The 21,558-nt window shown below is 40.7% G+C and overlaps 2 protein-coding genes across 2 annotated transcripts; both read left to right on the plus strand.

Annotated features, from left to right (window-relative positions):
• The first annotated feature begins 820 nt into the window (after positions 1–820).
• synpo2b (synaptopodin 2b) lies at positions 821–12,333 on the plus strand. Its single transcript, XM_053856753.1, has 4 exons — positions 821–887; positions 3,934–4,521; positions 5,926–7,175; positions 10,412–12,333. Exons 2-4 carry the CDS (start codon positions 3,957–3,959, stop codon positions 10,922–10,924), a joined length of 2,328 nt encoding a protein of 775 aa, XP_053712728.1. The 5' UTR covers positions 821–887; positions 3,934–3,956; the 3' UTR covers positions 10,925–12,333.
• A 704-nt stretch (positions 12,334–13,037) lies between these two features.
• On the plus strand, positions 13,038–20,327 carry myoz2b (myozenin 2b). Its single transcript, XM_053856781.1, has 6 exons — positions 13,038–13,173; positions 13,854–13,966; positions 15,061–15,227; positions 15,320–15,413; positions 17,745–17,907; positions 17,974–20,327. The coding sequence occupies exons 2-6, from the start codon at positions 13,885–13,887 to the stop codon at positions 18,197–18,199; spliced, it is 732 nt and encodes a 243-aa protein (XP_053712756.1). The 5' UTR covers positions 13,038–13,173; positions 13,854–13,884; the 3' UTR covers positions 18,200–20,327.
• The last annotated feature ends 1,231 nt before the right edge of the window (positions 20,328–21,558 follow it).

Raw genomic sequence — 21,558 nt, forward strand, 5'->3', positions numbered from 1 at the left:
AAACGTTTCAGCGTACGCACATCCGCCTCTACTAAATATGTTTTTGGGTCAACTAATTATTATACTGTATTTCACAAGCTGTTGAACATTAACTGCATCTGTCTGATGTTTCTGTCTGGCAAGAACTTTCCAAGAACGTTAACCATTTGTGACCCTGCTGAGTCAGCACTTCTACTTGAATTTGATTTCACTGATATATTTTTATGAACCAAGGGGAAAAAAGAACATTTCATCATTTTATCAAACAATGTATTTTTATTGTTGATTAAACTTAGTTTACTAGTGGGGTTTAAAATAAAACTGGACAAAAACATCTTTAGATAAGTCACACTTTAAAATGCTATATATGGCCTTCATTATTAGAATGAGGATACTTCATTACCATAGAATATTGCAGTATTAACATGAACTTACCGTCCAACTAAAACGATAATGCCTGCTAATAATTCATATACTCCTCCATCCTTTTGATCATGCTCCAGAAGTCCCATTTCTGAGGCTTGACTGATGTGCATGTCCATATATGGACGTCCTGACACAGCTGCTGGCCTCATCTGTTTACTGTAAAGGAACTACACAGAGTGAACTTTAGATTTAAAATACATGTCTAAAGGACATGCTCATGATGTATTGATTGTATTTAATAATAATAATTTTAATCCTTCTGCATCATGCTGGCGCATTTAAAACACAAACCAGAGTGAAGGTTGATGAAGCGTCACCTGCTCCTCCTGAGGGATGCTGGCGGAGATGAAGGGGGCGTGTGGGTCTCTATAAATACTTGAATGGAGGAAGTACAACAGAGAGTACTTGATGTGATGTGTGAGATACTGGTGTGATGATGAAGATGTGAGTTAAGTTCTTCTCTTCGTACCCTGGTTTTAATGGTGAGTTGTGAGTTTTTATGTATTTGATTTATTTATATGGAAGTCACCCAGTTTTAGGACAAAACTGAACTTGTTGACAGAAGGGAAACATTTGTCTACATTTCCTTCTGTTTTGGAAAAGTAAAATATTGATGTGTAACTTCTGTAGTTTCATAACACTAATAATATATTTTTTTATTATTATTATTTAAGTTTTTTTTTTTTATTTATTTTTCCCTTAGAGATTTTAAATGTGCTCTATACAAGCATTTTATTTTACCACATTATTAAATAAAAATAATATAAGAAACATTTTCGACGAAATTATATGAAATATCAAACCCACATGTGGTCTATCACAAATGTCTTATTTTGGAGTTGATTATTGATGAAACAAGGCTGTGTTTTACTAATATAATTTAAAAAAAAACGAATAAATAAAATACAACAAAAATATAATATCCTAAAAAATAGAACACTTTTCCATCCTCCAATAACACAGTCAGTGTTTACTTGCTGTTGGTTTTATTAATGATGATGCTCCTCGGAAAAATGATTTTGTTGTTGACACTATTTCCTTAAATCATAAATCCATGTCCGACAGCTGAGGGCGGTTCGATGATGAGGTGACTTGAGGTCATCAGACTGCAGACTTATTAGGTAATGGCATGGAAACGTCTGCTCCCCTGGAGCTGCCGCTCCACGGGGTCGTGCTTCAGGGCCACGCTGAACACACTTACCAAGGAGCTGACACACGGTCGGCATGGCGACTGGCAAACTGTAGAAAATGTCACCTTAATTGGGAAAAAAAAAGAAGCTCAAACGAGAGCATGGTGATGGAAAATAGTGGAATGGAGGGTAGCATAGAATTCAACGGTAACTGACCCCAACATCGCCAGTAGAGGTCGCCACTGCAAATCATTTCTCGTCAGCATTTGTTGCTCGCCTCCGTCAGATGAATACGCATTGGTCATGTGACTGTCTCAACACCTGAACTTCTTTCTTCTTTACATGTCAGATTAAGTGAAGTGAAAACTAGTGGAGTTCTCTGATGTCAGCTGATCTTCTCATGTGGCAATATGTGTAGTTTTCCCCCCAAATAATAATAATAATAGTGCTATAAAAATAATAAAAATAAGTCAGGTATTTGAAACATTTTTTAGCATTTCTGCTCAAATACCTGACTTGCAAAGCCGTGTGTAATCTATACTTTCACACACAACTAGCGCCACCCTCTGGAAAAAATAAGCCCTTCTTTGGGCGTAAATCTACGGCGCCCTGGAAGTGACATGCATGTGTTTATTTTTTTGGATGTGACATGCATGGCTTTATTTTGTTTTAGCCCTAGATAACAGTTATCTCGAGATCATTTTTATCTCAAGAAACGATAACTTCCTGGAACCACTTTGTCTCCCATGGCTTCGTAACTGTTTGTTAACGTTGTCATTCGCTGTCTGCAAGTCAGAATATTGCCGACAGCAAAGTCTGTGCGCTTTTCACACTCTGGTCAAGTGGCTTCTACTCAAAATAATGCCACATGTGACATGCATGACTTTATTATTTTTTCCCCCGAGATAATAGTTATCTCAAGATAATTCGTATCTCGAGAAAATTTTTATCTCGGGATAACAAAAATAAAGTCATGCATGTCGCTTCCAGGGACGCGTAATACGTGTAGCATAGCCACATATGGTATTATTTTGAGTAGAAGGCACTTGATCAGGGTGTTAAAAGCGCACAGACTTGCAAACAGTGACTGACAACGTTGACGAACAGTGACGAAGCCATGGGAGACATAGTGGTTCCAGGAGGACATATACAAAATGCTTTGCCAGAGAGGCAGCTACGCAGGCGCTAACATTTACGATTGTATCTTCATATAAAATGATCTTGAAATAACTGTTATCTCGAGATACACATTATCACGAGATAAAAATTATCTCGAGATAGTTGTTATCTCGGGCAAAAAAAAAAAAGTCATGCAAAAAAAATAAACACATGCATGTCACTTCCAGGGCTCCGTATAAATCTGCTTTAGTTATGCTAATGCTAATGCTAACTCTACAGCTATTATTAACTGTGCGGGCATGGTTGTTTTTGAAGTATCAGTACAGAGATGTTAGGTTTTTGAATTTAAATGCACTGCTTGATATAACAGATGTTGGGGGTTTTTTTTTCTGTGCACGTTTTTTTGCCCTTTGGTTTGTTAATGAGTCTTCTTTTCTGATGAACATTCATTAGCAGCTTTGGTGAGAACATGTTTGTATATGCGTGTATAAGTGTGTTTGGGTGATTTTAGTGCGTCTACCATTATAGTCTTTCAAGAGACAAATATCTATATATGTATATAAAAATGCCAAATATTTTCATTTTTAAATTAATCTAAAACACAATAATAATAACAGCAATATTATTATTATTATTATTGTTATTATTATTATTGTCATTATTATAGATAATAATAATAATGATAAAAAATAATAGTTATAAAAAGTATTACAAACATTCATGAAGCACAAACAAATATTATTATTATATTATGATTATTTCTGTAGGTGGATAAAAACTCCTCACACTGCTCAGTGGTCAAAGGTCACCGCTCTGATGTGCAATTTCATTTCTTAAGTCTATGACTACTCAGCGATATTTAGTTCTTAAATGGAAATGTTGCCGCTCTGGCGGCTCTGATGGACGAGGGCAGCAGAATGAAGAAACTTCTCAATATAAACATGAATTCACAAAACAGCCATCCAATTGTTTTACTTGCTCTCCGGTGTGAACGCCGCTCTGGTAGCACTGCTACATACCATTCCATCTAGAGCAGTAACCTGGAACAAGTTGCTGAAAACAAGGTCGCTGGTGTTGGAGACTGAGTTGGCAGTGAAAAAAGCTTTAACTCCACGCTTGCCTTCGCTGTATGTAGCTTCACCTCCATCTTGAAGAGCTGCCGAGTTTGGGTTGATGTCAATACACGGTCATTCACCTTGGCCTGCAGGCACCGAAGGCACCTTTAGCCCAGTCTTTCAACATGCAAGTTAGACTTCTTTGTCCTTTTATCTTTTCAAAGGACTCCTGAGTGGCACCCTCAGAATGGAACCAGAAGCAGAAGAACTCTCTGATCACTTGGTCCCATGGTCTGGTTCAGATGGATCCGAAGACATGGGACATGATGATTTCACAGAGTTCCCCAGAGACCAACAGCCTCTGCACAGGGCAAAGCATTCAGGGTCACCAGGTAGAGAATCAGAAGATGATCAAAGCCCCTCACACGACAAAAGTGGAGAGGAGGACGATGTGATGTACAGAGGGGAGTCAGAGTGCACGAGGGGTTCTCCACCCTCAACTCCGGACGGAGAGAGCCATGACTCTGAGTCTCCCGCCGGTCAAGAAACACGACCTCACTCTCAGTCATCGTCCTCCTCTTTTGGGGCAGCCAGTGATTCGACCCCGGCCTTGACCCCGACTACTGCACGACTTGGAGCAGCTTCGTCTAACAGGAGCAGTGGATCTTCTGAGGAAGGAGGGAGCAGTGAAGCACCTCCTGCTCCTGTCTTCTTTGGAATCTCAGGCGGGGGTGCTGAGCATGCAGAGAAGAGGAACTCGGAGTCTGACACAGATCTTTACAGACGGGACAGGGAGAGGGCAAGGTGCACACGTAAGTCTTCAATCCTCACTCCTTGTTTCCACAGCAAGTTGGGTGTCCATGTCGCATGATGCTGATTTCTGAACTGAAAGAGCGTAGAGGATATTTCAGCCTCTGCGGTCATAATCCACGTTTTACTAGATTTTTTTTTTTTCATTTAAAGTTTGCGCTTGTGAAATACTATTCCAATGATTAAATTCAAACTGGGAAGCTGAGCCTATTTTGGGTCGACTTACAGGCAAAATTCTCTGGGCTTTATTGGTCAGAGCTGCAGGATAAGAATAAAACATGAGCATATGATGAGGCTGGCAGAAAGAGAGTTGACAGACGTGAGCATATGTTTCCTTCCCGGCCTGTTACCTGATCCCCCTTATCCAGTCATAGCAGTGTAATGGAAAGTGAGTTCCCAACTTTTCCTCCCACTCACTGTTACCAGCCCGAGTAGGGTGAAAGTAAATATGATGCTTTTATTAGTGCGCTTGCTTCAACCAGCTGGATGAGTTTTGATGTTAGGTTTCTCCCAAAAAAATCCAATTTATTCAAGTGCAAGAGCATCATTTCCACATTGAACATGCTGTTTCTGTTTAAAAATATTGATGCTTCTCAATTTCAGCTGCCGTGTTAGTTGGCTGCACCTTTTGTCATTACGCGTCACACTCGATGAAACACATGGACACACGTGTGGAATGTATATTCCATTTTTGCAGACCACTCACTGAATGCATGAACTTTGACATGCTTTTTAAATGCATCAAATATTGACTGTCATTATCACTTTGTTTACATTCTGCCAATCTAAATCGACCACAAACAGCACATATACATTTTTGTAAAAGTTTTTCAAAATCTTTATGCGTATGTTTCCTTGCATTTAACGGTCTTTCATTCCTTTTCTTTATATTTCTTCGTATTCGATTTATATTTTTAAAAATTTTTCTTTTTATCTTTAATATGCATTTTTTCTTTTTGTATGTCTTGTGCTGCTGCAAGGTGTTTTTCTTTGTGCGCGCTTTACTTTCACACACATTTGGACTGTGTGCCAGATAACACGACTGTTAATGCTTAATCAGCACTTTTTATACACATATTTAATGTTACACCTAGATATTTTCATTTGAAAATAAATTGTATTTTCACTCACAACCAAATTTAGGGTGAGTCACACATGGCAGAGCAGACCTCACGCATGAAGCTCATTGGTTGGTTTTACTCTCAACCACTAGAACCCTTATATTATTGTGCCTCAACTCACTTGTTAACTTAGTGAAGTGTTTCAAGCCAGACACAAGCAGGTACAATCCATGTTCTTAGTCATAAAACTTTGTTTATGAGCACTGCAGAGAAGTAAGTAAACACAATTATTTCTTTTTTTGTAAATCATTAGTGTGCGATCTTGATCCTCTTTGTTTGTTCTAGGCTTCAACACCAGTCAATCAGAAAAGAATGTCAAGGAAACAAAGTCCAAATGTAAGCGGATAGCCCGTCTGCTAACCAATGCGCCAAATCCTCAAAACAAAGGAGCGCTGTTGTTTGAGAAACGCAGGCAAAGGGTCAAGAAATACACCCTGGTGAGCTACGGCACCGGCGAAGACCGGTTTGACTGTGAAGACCAAATCCAAGAAGAAGCCGAGGAAGTGAGAGCCGCTGCGTACAGCTTCGTCACAAGTGATTCGGAGCTAGAGGAAGAATACTCTCTTTACCAGCAGACGTGCCACAGAAGTCGGAGTTGGGAAAGTGTCAGGAGGATGGATGCCCTGCCGGAGACAAGAGGCAAAGGGGTGTTGATGTTCGACCGCCGCCGAAAGCGCTTGGATGCACTTGACTCGGAGCAGGAGGAGCTCAGGAGTAGAACGCTTCCCGCCGAACCGCTGAGACAACACGACTGTCCCCCACAAGATACCTATGACAAAGAGGAGATGTTTGTGCACTCCAATCAGAGCAATTACAGTGACGCCCGACACAGTACTCCGAAATCTTTGGTGCCCAACCGAACTGCCAAGCCATTCCTTGGATTTCAAGTCAGGGCACCTGCTCCCTTCTTGCCAAGTCATATTGCCCCAGTCACCAAGAGACCTGAGCCAAGATTTAAGATACGAGTGCCAATAAGTACAAGCCCACAGGTTTGGTCCCCAACTGGTGACATCATTGCTTCAAGAGACGAGCGAATATCTGTTCCGGCGATTAAGACGGGCATCCTTCCAGAGTCCAAGAGGAAAGCGACTCACAAGCAAGCGGTGAAACGAGAAACAGAGCCTAAACTGCAGAACAAAGGCGACAGAAGGTCGTATATTGAGCCAGAGGAGGACTGCTTCAGTCTGGGAGCTGAGGCTTGCAACTTCATGCAACCCAGAACAGTGAAACTGAAGAATCCCCCTCCTGTTGCCCCAAAGCCTGCTTTTAATCCATCCTGCCCACCCTGGACGAAGAACGCCGACGACGAGCCCTATATTCCTCCACGGAGTCCCGGGTCGCTGCCTCCATATTGCCAGATGGGCACGCCCTACTCAGAGCAGCAAGATCTGGCTCAACTCCTGAAAACTTCTAAAAGCTGGGCGCCAGATCAAGAACAAGCACCTGCCCCGGGTTGGGAGCGTGTCAACAGCTCGTCTCAGCCTCATCTTGAGCCATCTACAAATAGCTGGAGTCAACAGCCGTCGCGCTCCCCTGTGAGTATCAACCCTCCACCGTCCACAGCAAAGGGTAGATCAGAGAGCGCTCCAAACTCGGTTGCCTCATGCCCACCCCAACCAGTGAAGTCATTCTCCCAAGCACCCGCTGTGACTTCTCTAAGGGGTCAAAGTTCTGAGGTAGAAGGAAGTCGAGCAGCTAGTGGTCACGGCTTGACAGGGAAGGGTGCACAGTTGTTTGCAAAGAGACAGTCCAGAATGGAGAAGTTTGTTGTTGCAGGTGATGAAGGCCACACAAAACCCAGATCCCCATCCCCAACATCATCCCTGCCACACTCCTGGAGGTACTCGTCCAACGTCCGTGCCCCGCCTCCATTATCTTATAATCCCCTCCTTTCTCCTTTCTACCCTCCCTCTGCTGCCAAGCAAGCCTCCTCCTCCAGCCCCAAAAGCAAACCTAAAGAAAAGCCCCCAAAGCAGATTAATGCACTAGATATAATGAAGCACCAGCCATATCAGTTGGACTCCGCCCTCTTCAAATATGACGTAATGACCAAGGGCACGAACCCCAGTCCCAAACCACCACCTAAATCAAAGTTTGAAGTCACCAAAAGCATTAAGCAGAGATTTACTGATTCCCCTAACACGGGCTCTGAAAATAAACCAAAGAAGTCAGTTAAGTCGTCCAAGTGTTCCCAAGCTTCTCTGGGCGACCAGGCCACCGGGGCAGATGAGCCTCTTGTGAACGGAAAACACTTGGGTGAGGCGTCGACGCCGTCTAGCCCCCACACACAAGGGCCAGGCGTGCGTCCGGCCAGCACGTCCTCGCAGCACTCGTCCGTTGACGACAGCATTGCTTTGGCTTTCTCCCCTGCCGCGCTCATTGCCAGAGGGGCGCGTCAAATGGCTCCCCGCCCCAAATTTTCCGCTAAAAAGCCAATAGCCAACGCTAAACAGTGGAGGCCTGTTGCTGTGGTCAACTAGTTTGAATGAGAGGCGTTGCCTTCGATAACATGTCAAATAAAGGGGGAAGATTGGTGGCAGGTTTCTCTATAAACCTCTATATAAATATGTATTTTTGGATCAGAAATACTTGAATGAGCTGAACCTGACACAGGGCCTGAGATCAGGAGTGACCACCTGGAATTTAGAAGTATGTTTGGTGTTTTTAACCCTGGTAACAGATGACGTATTCATTTAATAGTGGTCAGTGGTGTCCCATGGTTTTTATGGTAGGCGAAGGAATCGGGGCAAATGAGGATCTTTTTGCACTGTGTGCAGCGACATGCTAGCACTGATGCTAATGTGCATCCCATCTGAAGAAGTTATTATAAACAAGATGAGGTTTGATTTTAATCTCCACTGGGAGCGTTTGACTTGGAAGTTGCACCAGATCTTTAGATTTTCGGTTGGGATTTTGTAAATATTATTGCTATATCGTAAACATGATGTCTGTGGCCGCGATAATTTAAAAGTGAAAAAAATCTCAGGAGGAGCTTATGTGCAATTTATATTTACTTTCATTTTGATTTCTATGTTTGACTTGACAGAAGTAGAGGATAGCTTACATAATTAAGGAATTTAAATTGGTGCTGGTTATCAATCATTTAAAGGGTCGATGGATGTTGCTGTTGTCTGGAAATGAGTTTGTTGTTTTTGAAAGTGAGCTATAAAATATTCAGCCACCATGCTCCTCAACAATACACCTGCACACATTGGAAAATGGATACACGCTTTGTAGTAACAGACAATTTTACAGAATGGTTTGATCACTGCCCGATTTTGTGAGACTCTGTTTTTGCACTTTTCTTTTCATGATAAACTCTAAATTCCTTTGGTCTCATTCCAGATTTGATCGAAACAACTTTAACGCCTTATAGATGTGGTTCCATTTTCTACAGCTGTGAGATCTGGCCAGTAGTGGTGTAGCCCATATTCTGTGTTAGGATACTTTGGTTATGCATTTATCCAAACACTTCTCTGAAACTTGTTTGTGTTCATCCCAGTGTTAAATGTGTGTTTACAAACATTAAATTTTTCCTGTCTTCCTCTTGTGTACCTCCTTTTCTGTGTCCTTCCTTTCTGAAAAGCTTTTTCACTGTCTCTGTGCTCTACTTTCAAACACTACATTATGCCTTCAACGTCTTTGTGGCTGGTCTTGACCAGAAAAAAAAAAAATTATTAAAAAAACAACATAATAATAATGATGGCAGATGTTTCCCTTTTTCTTCAGTGACTTCATGGTACCAGCATCACCTCTTGGAGCCATAATTCTTTTGACAACAGTTGCACTTTAAGTGGCCTGACTGAAAATAACTGCTTGTCAAGGTTCCCAGGATATATCGAATATGCTCTTACAGTCACACAGGAAGTGGTTTTCTATCTTGAGAATGTGATGTCAAAACCGGAAAAGCACTCAGTGAGTGCAAACCTCCTTGTCCCCTATCACATAAGTTGTTTTGAACGTGGACAAGCCACGAAAACGCGGTTGAAAACATAGCAACCTAACAATGTTGAAACAAGAGACTGATTTGTAGCATTTTCATTAGTGTTTCATTTAAATATCTATCACTATCGTTACCAGCTCATTTACAAATGTCATTGAAATGAAATAGTGCTTCACAACTGATATTTGCGTGAGCATGCTAGCAAGCATTCTAGACATAAACAGGTAAACCAACTCATCCGCCCGAGCTTTTCTTCTGGAACCCTCTGGGCACTTGGCCTTCTTTTTCTGTCTCTGTTTTCACACCTGTTTTATTCTTCTTCTTTTCACAACATATTTAGCTTTGCAATGTACTATTTGGTTTCTGAATTTAAAGTCAATGCACAATGCTGGGACATAGGATATGAACCAATGTAATATAGTATTTGCATGTAGTCCAGTCTACTGACTGAATGTGTCCTCAGGGGATTAGTCTGATCATATCATATTGCATTGCTACTTAGAATCGCAGCAAATTGTGAAAATAAATAAATAAAAATAAAAAAATAAATACGACACCAGCAGGTATAAGAGAGGAGCATAATAATTCCTTGTAAAACCGAAGTCCAGGTTGATGATGAGCTTCTTTCCCAGGTCCAGTAGCTTGAGAAGGATGGAATTTAAGATGTGGCATGAGCTTAGCCAAGAGCCACTGGTCTCACTTTATGTCCTTACTTTCCTATAGTCACTAGCCTTCTGTACTGACTGAAAGAACAACATTAGGCCCCGAGCACGAAAGTAACAGAGCATTTTTTCAGTGCCTACATTGAGGAGTGTGGATTTCTTTCAGGTATTTGGTAGAAGTCATCCGTGCAGTCGGACGAGGCGCTTGAATTCCGTTCCCTGCGGCATGAGTCAACCTGGATCCCAGCTCTCCTCTCCACCTCCGCAGAGGCAAACATCTTACCAGGAAGCCTACATGAAGCCGCCGACCCCTTGGGAGGCAGCGTCCAGAAGCCCCCTTGGCTCGGTGGACGAGGCCTTTTTGTTCCAGAGCCTCCCGTCATCTGTTGCCTCGAATGTCAAAGCTTTAGGGCTCCGCCGATCTCTGCCAGAACCGCCGGAAGAATGGAAGCGCAGGGTGTCTCTTGATCCAGCACCTGTTGCTAAAGGTCACTATCGTGCAGCACCAATGTTCCAGGCCGCAGCCAGCAGCAGGACGTGTTCACCTGAGAAACCAGCGTTCTATGGGCCTCCATTTAGACCGGCGCAGCCTCTGAGGTCAGCTGGTCGGTCCAGTTATGCTTTCACAAGACAGGGGTCACACTACACGCCACTTCACACCGCATTCCAGAGAAGTTAGAACCAAATACACAGATGTTCACCAGTGAGGGGAGCGTTACTTCATTGATGCAGAATTTTGGAAAGATTTGAATCATTCCACCAAATCTTTTTTGGACAAGATTAAGTTCTTCAAATCTTCTTCAAACTTTCCAGGCACATTTGCCCACCTGATGCATTACCTTTGGACTGCGTTAAATCTGACCATACATTTTCAATTACACCTAAATCGAGTCACATCTGTCAAATGTCAATAATTTACATGTAAATTCAATGTAGGGTCTGCTGGATCTGATGGATCTGATGGACCCAGAGTCGTGACATCTAAATCTGTTTTTGCTTTTAATGCACTTCGATCCACCATGTTGACTTACCTTTGACTCTAGTCCCGCCCGCAGCAGACTGACTGACTTTTTGAGTTTCTTGACAACGGAAACCTGCGACCAATCAGATGCAACGATCGAGACAAGCGACGCCAAATTGAGTTCTGGCCACCCTTGCACTTTCCAAGGTCACTTGGAAGAAGCATGAAAGTGTGTAAAGAGTGTCGTGACGACAACAAAATCTATTTGCTCTGATTTGGTTAACAACTCATGGACTGAATTTTCACCTTAACACTCTGAGCCATTTATGTAACAGCTTTCACGTGCCATTCTTATTACCTCACACGCTGCTCCTGGCCCCGCCCCTTAGTCATTTTTTACTGCCCCTACAATGAGACTGTTTGCCCACCCCTGAGCTGGAACAACCAGTGTTGCCCTGGGTGCTGCTGCACCACACAAAAGTCTGTATTACTGCACCACAAAAGACTGGTCTGTTTGCAGTGTCACAAAAAGATTCACCAAAGTGCTCACCAAATACACGCACAATTAACCTGCGTTTAGTTTAATAGTTTGGCGGTTAATAGTAGTGGAATTAATGGCAGTGAACTGTCAATTTGTTGTCATTTTGTTGTGTTTTTAACACAATATGCACGTGTGTTTCACTTTTTTGTTCCATGATTGCAGATTACTTTGACAACTTTTGTTCACAAATGCTCAACTTTACTGCTACAAACTGAATTTGTCAGTGAAAGATTGAGAGGAAAACAATGACAACTGGTAGATTGAAATGAAATGAAGTGAAAATGAAGTTGAGCTGTAGTTTGGGGATAAAAAAAAGCTTTAGTTTCAATCTGAATATGTTTATAAATTAGGAATTAAACTACAAACTTCAGGAACTCAAGTAAAAAAACAGGGTGCGGACCAAAGTAAAATCACGAGGGCAGTAGAGATGGAATACAAATATGACTGATGAAAGTGTATAGATGGATGGTGAACACCGGGTCATATGGTTCAGCTGCAATCTATTCTGCTATTTCTGAAACGTTGAGCTGAACTGAAGTGAAGGCTTCGTTTGCTTGAGTGTCTTTTATGTGAACATTCACGTGATCAGCACAAAACTTGTACTTTTGCACGTTGAAGATTAAAAAAGTCTCGCTGACTGTCTTTTTTGTTTTGTTTTATTGTTTTGATTATAGTTCTGCTCCTGCTAATTTCTTATTAGAAGTGACTGATAAAAAATAAATAAATAAATAAATTGTACGAAACCTAGAAACAATTGCTTCCGTGTGACAGATTTGGGGTATTTCACATTAAACTAAAGGCCTGTGGGCCACATCTGTCATGCAACCTAAGATTGTTTTTCATTAATCTGGACAGAGAATTGTAACATGCACATTGTAAACCTATTACTTTTAGTTTTCCTTCTTTAATTTGGAGTTTTTATGCCTGATTTTTTTCTTCAATTGAATGCAAATGACTGAGGATTCCCAGGTGTTGAATATAAAAAAGGTTCTTTAAACTCTCGGTATCCAAATACGGCAACAAAGACAACAATAGTTTGTCACTGCGGTCTTGAACTTGTTGCCTTTACGGTTTAACCCTTTGTGCTTAAAAGATTTGGAGCCAATAAAAGCAGTGTGTGAGGGAGAGCACATGTCCAGTGTACTGTCCATCCTCTCTCTCTCTCTCTCTCTCTCTCTCTCGCCTCCCTCCGTCTCTCCAGCTATCCTTGTCCTGTGGTGTTTGAGTGTGACTTTGAGTGTTTGGCAGGTTAAATTTAGCCTATTGATGCAAGCTGCATACCAGCGACAACAGACACAGAGACACACACAGTTTGGCTTTAGTGTCCAGGAGTGTGAAGATCGGGGACCATCGCGCTGCCCTCGCAAGGTTGACCTCTGCGCCTCCGCGCCGCCTCTGCAGGACTCGCACCGGGGCTCCTTCACAGGTACGGTCCGGACTCATCGTCGCCAGTGTCTCCAAATTTCACTGCAATATGTTGTTTTTACATTTAAATAATGAAAATAATTATTTGACCTTTATCTTTATCTGTTTTCTAGTAATATTATATTGATTATAAGAACAATAATAGTCGAAATATGCAGCAACAACTTTGTGGTGATCAAGAATCAGTTACCAGGCACCATTCTCACCTTTGACCTTCAAGTTATTTAGTTGTTTTTTTTTTTTTTTTTTAGGGGAATTTAAATGGATTTTTATTTTAAACACAGCAACTGTATGTTTTTGGTCTGAAGGGGGAGGATTTTGGATCTGCCATGTGTAATAACTGTGGGAGGGATAATTACATAACTGGCTCATGTAAAAGACTCAAATGCAAATTTAAAGGGAGAATTTTTTTTTTTGTGTGTGTTTTATTTTGTATATTCCAATCCTCAAATCTCATCTGATCTTAATGTATTTTATATTTTATCTTGTTTTACTTATCTTATGATGTTGCGTTGAATACTATAATTCAATGTTTCAATAAATTAAATTTCACTGAGCATCTCTTGCTATTGCCACATGATTTGTCTGCAACATTTCTTAAATAGAGCGTTTACTCTGGACAAAAGTGAGCTGAAAAAGAATCACGTTTTTGTCGTGTCGATGTGTTTGTTTTTGTCGCAGACGTATTTTCTCAAAGTCAACTGAAGCCAGGATGTCCCAGTTCTGCACCATGTCCACGGGCGAAAGGAAGAAACGGGCAGCAGCCATTTGTCAGGAGGTTCAAGGCAGCAACGGTCAGTTCTGAGCGCTGCTGGACAAACACAAGGGAACGTCTATTGTGATAGGAGTTCAAAATGTCAGGGCTGCTCTCAGCCGCCTGCCATAAATAAGCTAATGAGATGATTTAGTGCCGTTGGGGACTGATCCATCGCCGTCCGTCCTTTTCAAAGGCCTATTTCTGGGCGGGTTGGAGGGGATGGGAGGGAAGTCCTGCCAACTATTTGGCTGTTTGGATAGAGTGAAGGTCCAAGACAGCTGCAGCTACAAACCGGTGCGTGGAGTCGGATCAGGAGCGGTCCGAATGGATCTCTGCTGTGCTTTGGAGCACATTAGCAAGACTGAGAAAGTTTCTGGTATTTTTATTTTTATGGTGTCGAGAATACATGACAGATGCTGTCACGTGTTTCTAAAGGGCTGTGTTTAAAAAGAGAAAAACTTCAGTTTGACTGGGACTTTTATCATTTAAAGCTGAAAGAAAACAGTTGACAGATTATCATCCCAACTGTTTGCAGGACAAAGTTCTGTTAAGTATGAGAAAAATTGTTCCCAAGAAAATGTTAATTCGAAACAGCTTTTTGCTTCTGTTTTGAGTCTGTCTACATCAGACCTGGGCAAAGTGTGGCCTGGACCATTTGCCTGTGTTTATGTGGCTCTTGTGAGGTCAGAGTGAAACTTATTTTTATTTATTAGTCTTCCCTATTTAGTTATAAACTTCTGAGGGATCTAGGTCTTTCGTTTCTTTTCTCCTCTTTATTTTGAGTCACATTTAATGCATTAATAATTCTATTACTTATGTTTGGCTAGTAATTGACCTTTTGTGATGCCCCACAAAATACATAGAAAGTATTAAAATTATTTTGGAATAATGTTTCCACTTTTTTTTTTAACTTAAAGATAGTCTTCACAGTGACCATCCGATCCCGTGTTCCGATTCATCTTTGTTGTAATCTATATGTGGCTCAATAAATCTTCTTAACCAGTATTTTTTCCTCCTGATGTCCATTTTAATTCTGCATTTGTTCAAAGCAGTGTTCAAAGAAGTTGTGTTCTCGAGTAAAGGGGGGGGGTCATGAAAATTCCAGTTCAAATCCCTCCATTTCTCCGACAGGGTACGTGATGGACCTGGGGAAGAAGCTGAGCACTCCCAAAGACATCATGCTGGAGGAGCTATCTCTGCTCTCCAATCGAGGGTCCAGACTGTTCAAAATGCGACAGAAACGATCGGACAAATACACGTTTGAGAGCATACAGAACGAGGCAAATGCACGGCTAAATGTGAGTCAGTTATTTGGGACTGCACTGACGATCCACTTGCAGTGATCAGCTGCTGTGTGTCCAGACTTTGAAGTGCTTGTTTTCTACTGCAGAGCGACATTCTGAATGATAGCACACACACTGTCGAGATAAAGGTGGAGACGGAGGCCAATGACAGCACGACGAGCCAAAGCAGCACGAATCCAGGTAACAGATACAGCTGTGAGTCATGGATGCAGAGGAGATAGAGTCAGCTATTTTATTAATGTTACCTTTTATTGCTTTTATTAATATTAGCTCGCCCAAATTTATAACCAGAATAAGTGACACTCTTAAACACTTATGGTCTTGCAACTGCATGACCATGTTAAAACTACAAATCAACTTAAAATCCTAATATTCACCTTCAAAACATAGTCAAGTTTTTTTTTTTTTTTTAATGAATGATTACAATAGGAGTTAATCATAATGAAATGTATTAATAGTAATAATTAAATTAAACAACTAATAAATAAAATAATGAAATAAACATGATGCTTGAGATTAACTGTTCAAATAAAAAAATGTATTTATATTATTCACCTTTGAGATAGTCTTTCATGTAACAAACACATTTCACATATTAAAATGTAAATCTATTCATTATTATGATGATTATTTATTTATTTACATTATGCATACTTTAAAGGTGCTATCCAGCATGTTTTATATATTTTTATTATATATTTTATCATGTTGAAAGCGGGTTTGGTCGCTCCTGCGGGTTTATTTGTTTTGAACAAACATTCAACCTTTATTATCACATCATTTCTTCCCATGTTAAAAAGCATTTATGAAATGAATTCCAACCGAAAGCAGAATCAAAGCAGAGGCACGGCATATTATTGAAAGCTTACTTACATCTGTTGGAACATCTGGCTTCCTTTTTAATAGAGAAAGTTTATTCTTTGAACATTTTATAAATAAGCCGTAGTGCTGGACGGTTAAAAGCTTCTTATTACGTAACCGAGTCATGTAAAATCACCAGATAGTGTGCAGACATAAACTAGAGTCTGACCTGTTACATCACAGGATTTGAAAAGCATGACATAAAAAATATGTGTCAGACACAACAAGTGTAGCATCTTTGTCGGAACAGCAACGGAGAATGATGGCGTCGAATCAGAAGTAAGTTAATGAGAGGTTGTTTTGTTATTGTTTTCTAGTATGTTCAGAATAAAGATAGGCTTGTTAGGGTCTTTATGATCGTACTCTTTTGAAAAGCAATAAAAGCTGTGGTGTATATTTTTTAGATTCAAAATGTAGGTTTTGTTGTGACAAAAAAGTAGTTTCGCTGTCGCTCCCGAAAGTGGAGGTGCATCATAGAAGCAAAAGAAACATGTAATATATAAGAATAAGTCTGAATATGCATAAATAAATAAACAAAAATTTAATTGACGAGGGAAAAGTTTGGCTGATAGTTTAATCTACTGGTGACCAATGGATTATGAATCTGGGGGGCCAAATCTGGCCCTTTGCTGCACTCTGTACTGCACCCATGAGCAAAGTAGACATTAATCTCTTTTTTTATTATTATTATTTTTTACTCATTCATTTTGTTACATCTTTCATTTTGCAAATATATCTACAAATATTTTCTCATTTTTATTATTATCTTTACTACAGATGTCATGTAGTGGCCTTTCTGTTACGAATAAATAATGAATGGATTTTGATTAATTTTTCAAGAAATGTTGAACAACACTGACATCTTCCTGGGTAAAAAATAACCAGCTTTCATTTTACTAAACAAATGTAACTGCACATTTTCAGTTCTCAATGTAAATTATTATTATTTTTACAAATGTGTCATTCACGGTGGAGACTAGCACTACAGCGTGAGCTGGGCTTATTTTCTTCTTTGTTTACTGTGTTTGTTGATCAATTCTGCTGCCACCTACAGTCCAAATCAGCTGTTGTCTTAATGAAGCAAAAAAGCATTTATTTATTGATGTTAAATCAATATAAGGCTTTAATACTGTGTGGAAATTAGCTCCTTGGTGGAGGTTTGCACCTCCTCAGTCCTTTTCTTCTAAATATCTTACATTTTTCTGATGCCTGTGCGTGACATGTGTGTCATATTTTGATGAAACATCTACAGTGGCATGTAGTAGTTTTGGCTGTGCCATGATAGATATGGATTAATAGTTGTATCCAGTGATGGACGTGACATCAGAAAGTCTGTGTGTATCTTTGGTTTGGTTGTATATATATATATATATCCAAAACAATGGGCATCTAAATAGACAAGGTGACTCATGGCTCACTTGGAAATACTTGCTGATGGTGTCGCTCACATTATATGATGAGCAAAGGCTCCAGGTATGTGCTATTTTGAGCTCAAAAATGGTGATGATTGACAGCTTGCTCTGCCTTGCTCGAAGCCATGTCCATTTAATATCGCAAGCTTAGAATCTTCAAACCAAGCAAGCTCTAACGTTGCAGACAGACACCAGAAAAGCTTCTTTCATGCCCATCTTTGTTTTTGTCTGTTTAAAGACACGACTCCACAGATAACAAATCCCTCCTCTGTGTCTAAATCCTACCACTCACCGTGGGAAGAGGTGCTCCTCCGTGACCCCGACCTGGCCGACACCATTAAAATGAGGATGCCTGTCATGGATCCGAGACCGGAACTGCCGGAGTACAAGTGCTTCAATCGGTGAGACGAGGAGTAAACTCTGTAAAACTCATTTTGATAAACTTTTTCATTCATAAAAAACTGCAGTGTTGCGACTCCATACGGGGGCTTCGACAAAGCTCCCAGAGCCATCACGTTTAAACTACCCACCATCGACCTGAGCCCACCACGGTACCCAGAACTACAAGACACTGGGATCAAGCGACCCACCTTCAACCGGACGGCCCAAGGCTGGATATCCGAGAGCACCCACCTGATCCTGCCCACCATCACCCTAGAGCCTGCCGAAGTTCCCGAGTCAGATGACCTGTAGGAGTACAAAACAGTAGTTTTCGCGAGTTACACTTGCATAATCACATCTGAACTTCTGACTTTTCTGCTCCGGTGGACGTCCAGTTTTCACTCTCACTGTCCTGTTTAGCTGCAGAAGCACCAGCAGGTGAAAGTCTATGGAGTAACAGAATGTAAATAAACAGCAGGGAAGTTATTTATTGACAGCTCATCATGTAAACTGGTAAAGCAGCAGTAATTGTTTCACAGACGATGACGTCCGAAGCTGTGTACTTCATGTTGAATGTTACGCTGCCAGGACAAGTGGAATTTCAAACGAAAGGCATCTAAAATAAGCAGCTCAAATACTCATAAAAGTGAATTGGCCATGGGTGTAAAATGTGTGTTGCTGTTTACGTATGGAAGAAAAAATAAATAAAGTAAATATTCCAGCTTCAACGTTGGAAGCGACTTTGTTTACAGTGTAGACCAGCGACATGTTCCAGGTGATGGCGGGTAAATGCAGGAATCCAAAGAGTTCTTCTGTTACCAGGTCAACCAACCTCTGGGTCAGTCCCTGGGCCTCCTCCCAGGTGCAGTTGTCGAGGTTAGCCATCTAGGCCACATGTATTGGCTTCTACAAATTAGGAGGAGCATTGGTTCTATGTTGAGTCGCTCCCAAATGACCTTATCTCAAAGGAAAGATCCAGTTGCACTTCAGAACCAGAAGTACAGTGGTACCTCGGTTTAGGAACGTCTCGGACTTCGACCAAATTGGAGCGCCCCCGAAAAAAGCCGGAAAAAAACATAACATGCGCGGACCGATCAGCTGACCCACGACGCGCTTTGTTATTCTGTACAACGCAGCCTCTGTATGCAGACGTGTCCCATTAGCTACATTTACTGACTGTTTTTTCTTCATATTGAGGTGTAAAACCTTTCCTGTCTCCGCACTGGACCGTGGTAGAGTGTCACAGGGGAGGTGCTGGAGCGCTCACTCCAGGGTTTGATGTCCTGTTGTGGGCTGGAGCTGGGACAGGGATGAGGCTAGTCTGGGACAGAGCGTGACTTGGTTAATGACTTTGTCACAGCCAAACTGCACAGAAGCGCACATTCAGAGCTGGACACGCACCGGGCACCTCTTCACTTCTGGAGAGACCTCACTCACTCGGCAACCCCTCCCACATGCTCGGAACGCATTATTTCTATTTCCATTAATTGTAATGAGAAAAATCGATTCAGATTTCAAACAAATTGCTTCTCGAACGGCCGTCTGGAACGGATTGTGGTCGAGAACCGAGCTACCACTGTAATTCCAGCCACTTGTATCCATGGTCTTCAGCAGGTAGGAATTCACTCCAGGAAAACTAATGTCAAGAAGAAAACATTTTAAGATGCTGCCAGAAAAGCATTGTGCAGACCTCCTTCAAGCAGCTCCTTTACAGCCTTTTTTTTGGCAAACCATTTAGCTGAGTGCGCCATCAGGTGGCAGTGAGGTTCCAGTTCTTGCATGCAAGTGAAGAAACCGCAGATTGTGAGGAGGACTCTTGGGTCCAGACATTATCCCCTGGTTTCTGCCCCAAAAAAAGCTCACTGTAATCGATTGTTTACATATCTTGTTATTAGACAGGTAAATGCAAACAATGGTGGAGGCAGATTTTTAAAAAGTAGCAATCTGCAATCTCAATGCACATGAGCATTTGCCAGCAGGTATGTATTTTAGGAGGGGATGACGTCCAGAAGTGTCTTATAACAGAGAGGCATGCGACGTCCTCACAGTGGACTGAAACCGTATCACATTTTATTACGAGTGGGGAGGAAGAGGATCACACCTGGACATGAGCAAGACAAGAAGGGACTCATTCTTTTGATCTGTCCATCACGCAAAGCAACTACAGAGAAAAAAATGAGAGCACCAGGAAGTATTTTTGGATGCAAAGCATTTTGTGTTCATCTGTGTGGAGATTATTTTTAGGCGTGAGATTGTAAAAATGCTAAGACTTTAATGGCTGCTGAAACGGTCTCTCTGCAGATAGACAACCGGAGCGTCTCTTCAATATGGACTGAAGAATGAGTCGCCCAATAGAGTCTTTCAGCTCCCGACGAGAATAGAGTCATAATCCAATAAATGGTGGTGGTTCGTGACTCAGCAAGTTATGTTCCTTTGTCCATGTGTTTTAACCGTGTATGTTATAAATAAAACAGTCTGTGGCGAAGAACAAGAGATCTGCCATTTTTGCTGACTCAGGTTTGAATCAACCTTGTTCAGCGTCATGTCTACTCTTATGAAAAGCTGCAGGACTTCCCCTGCCAGGATCTCCATCTGCCCCACATTGTGTTTGATGTCCTGTTTCCTGCTGCTCAGGATCAGTGACCATTGATAAAAATAATTGTTCGGCGTCATTATTATTACAACATTATTATATCATATCCATTCCATGGCTAATTTTAAGTGTCGCTCAAGGGATTTTAAACCGGGATTTGACCAGTTTATCGCACACATCTTGTGGGATATCAATACTTTTTAATGGTTTTCAAATATTTTCTAAAACACATTTATAATCTTCTGTCCACTCTCTGCGGTTAATTTTTATTTCAAGCTTTACATTTATGCCCAGCACCAGCCACTAGCCAGACAAGGACCATTTCATTTGAATTATTCTCATAGAGAGATCTATTGCACTTCTTTTTGTTTAAACGTAATCCAGTACAGGGTGAATAACTTTTACGGCAGTTCAAAGTGCGTCATTTATGTTCATATACATTTATATTTTTGCAGACTATGATTTTTTAAATCTATAATATTGCTTGCAATAGTCCGCTATTATTTATTTAACTTGTATTTTGTTATCAATCATAAATTCACTCAACAAACAACTGAAAAGTATTAACTTTAACATTGCTTATTTTGGGAGAAACTAAAAAATAAATAGCTTCCACTGTCAATATGGAGCATTTAATAAATTAATCAATACAATTTGTGACATGATTATTGAAATCATTGTATGTGAGTGTGAAGGCTATCTACAATTTATATAATTGTTGTCGTTGTTTTTTCTTTCCATAGCTTCATTTTTATGCGTGTTTTTTTTTTAATTGCTGAGCTACTTAAATTACTTTTTTTGATGACATTTAGCAAAACAATACTCTTTATTTTCATGTCCCCTGGGGAGCTCTGTGTAAAGCAACTGTCATTACCAGTGTTTTCTGGGTTTTTTTCTTCATTTATTTCATTTATTCAGATTCACCACCACACATCATTTTGTACATCATCCCTTATTTACGTTTTATTATATTATTTTAAACAATATTTAAAACAAATTACATTTTAAACCACTTCTATTTACTTGCTTTCCATGTATATTTCCCCCTTTAAATAAAAGTGAAACTTAAGTGAATCTT

The sequence above is a fragment of the Synchiropus splendidus genome, chromosome 2 (genome assembly GCF_027744825.2).
Source record: "Synchiropus splendidus isolate RoL2022-P1 chromosome 2, RoL_Sspl_1.0, whole genome shotgun sequence".
Classification (NCBI taxonomy): Eukaryota; Metazoa; Chordata; class Actinopteri; order Syngnathiformes; family Callionymidae; genus Synchiropus; species Synchiropus splendidus.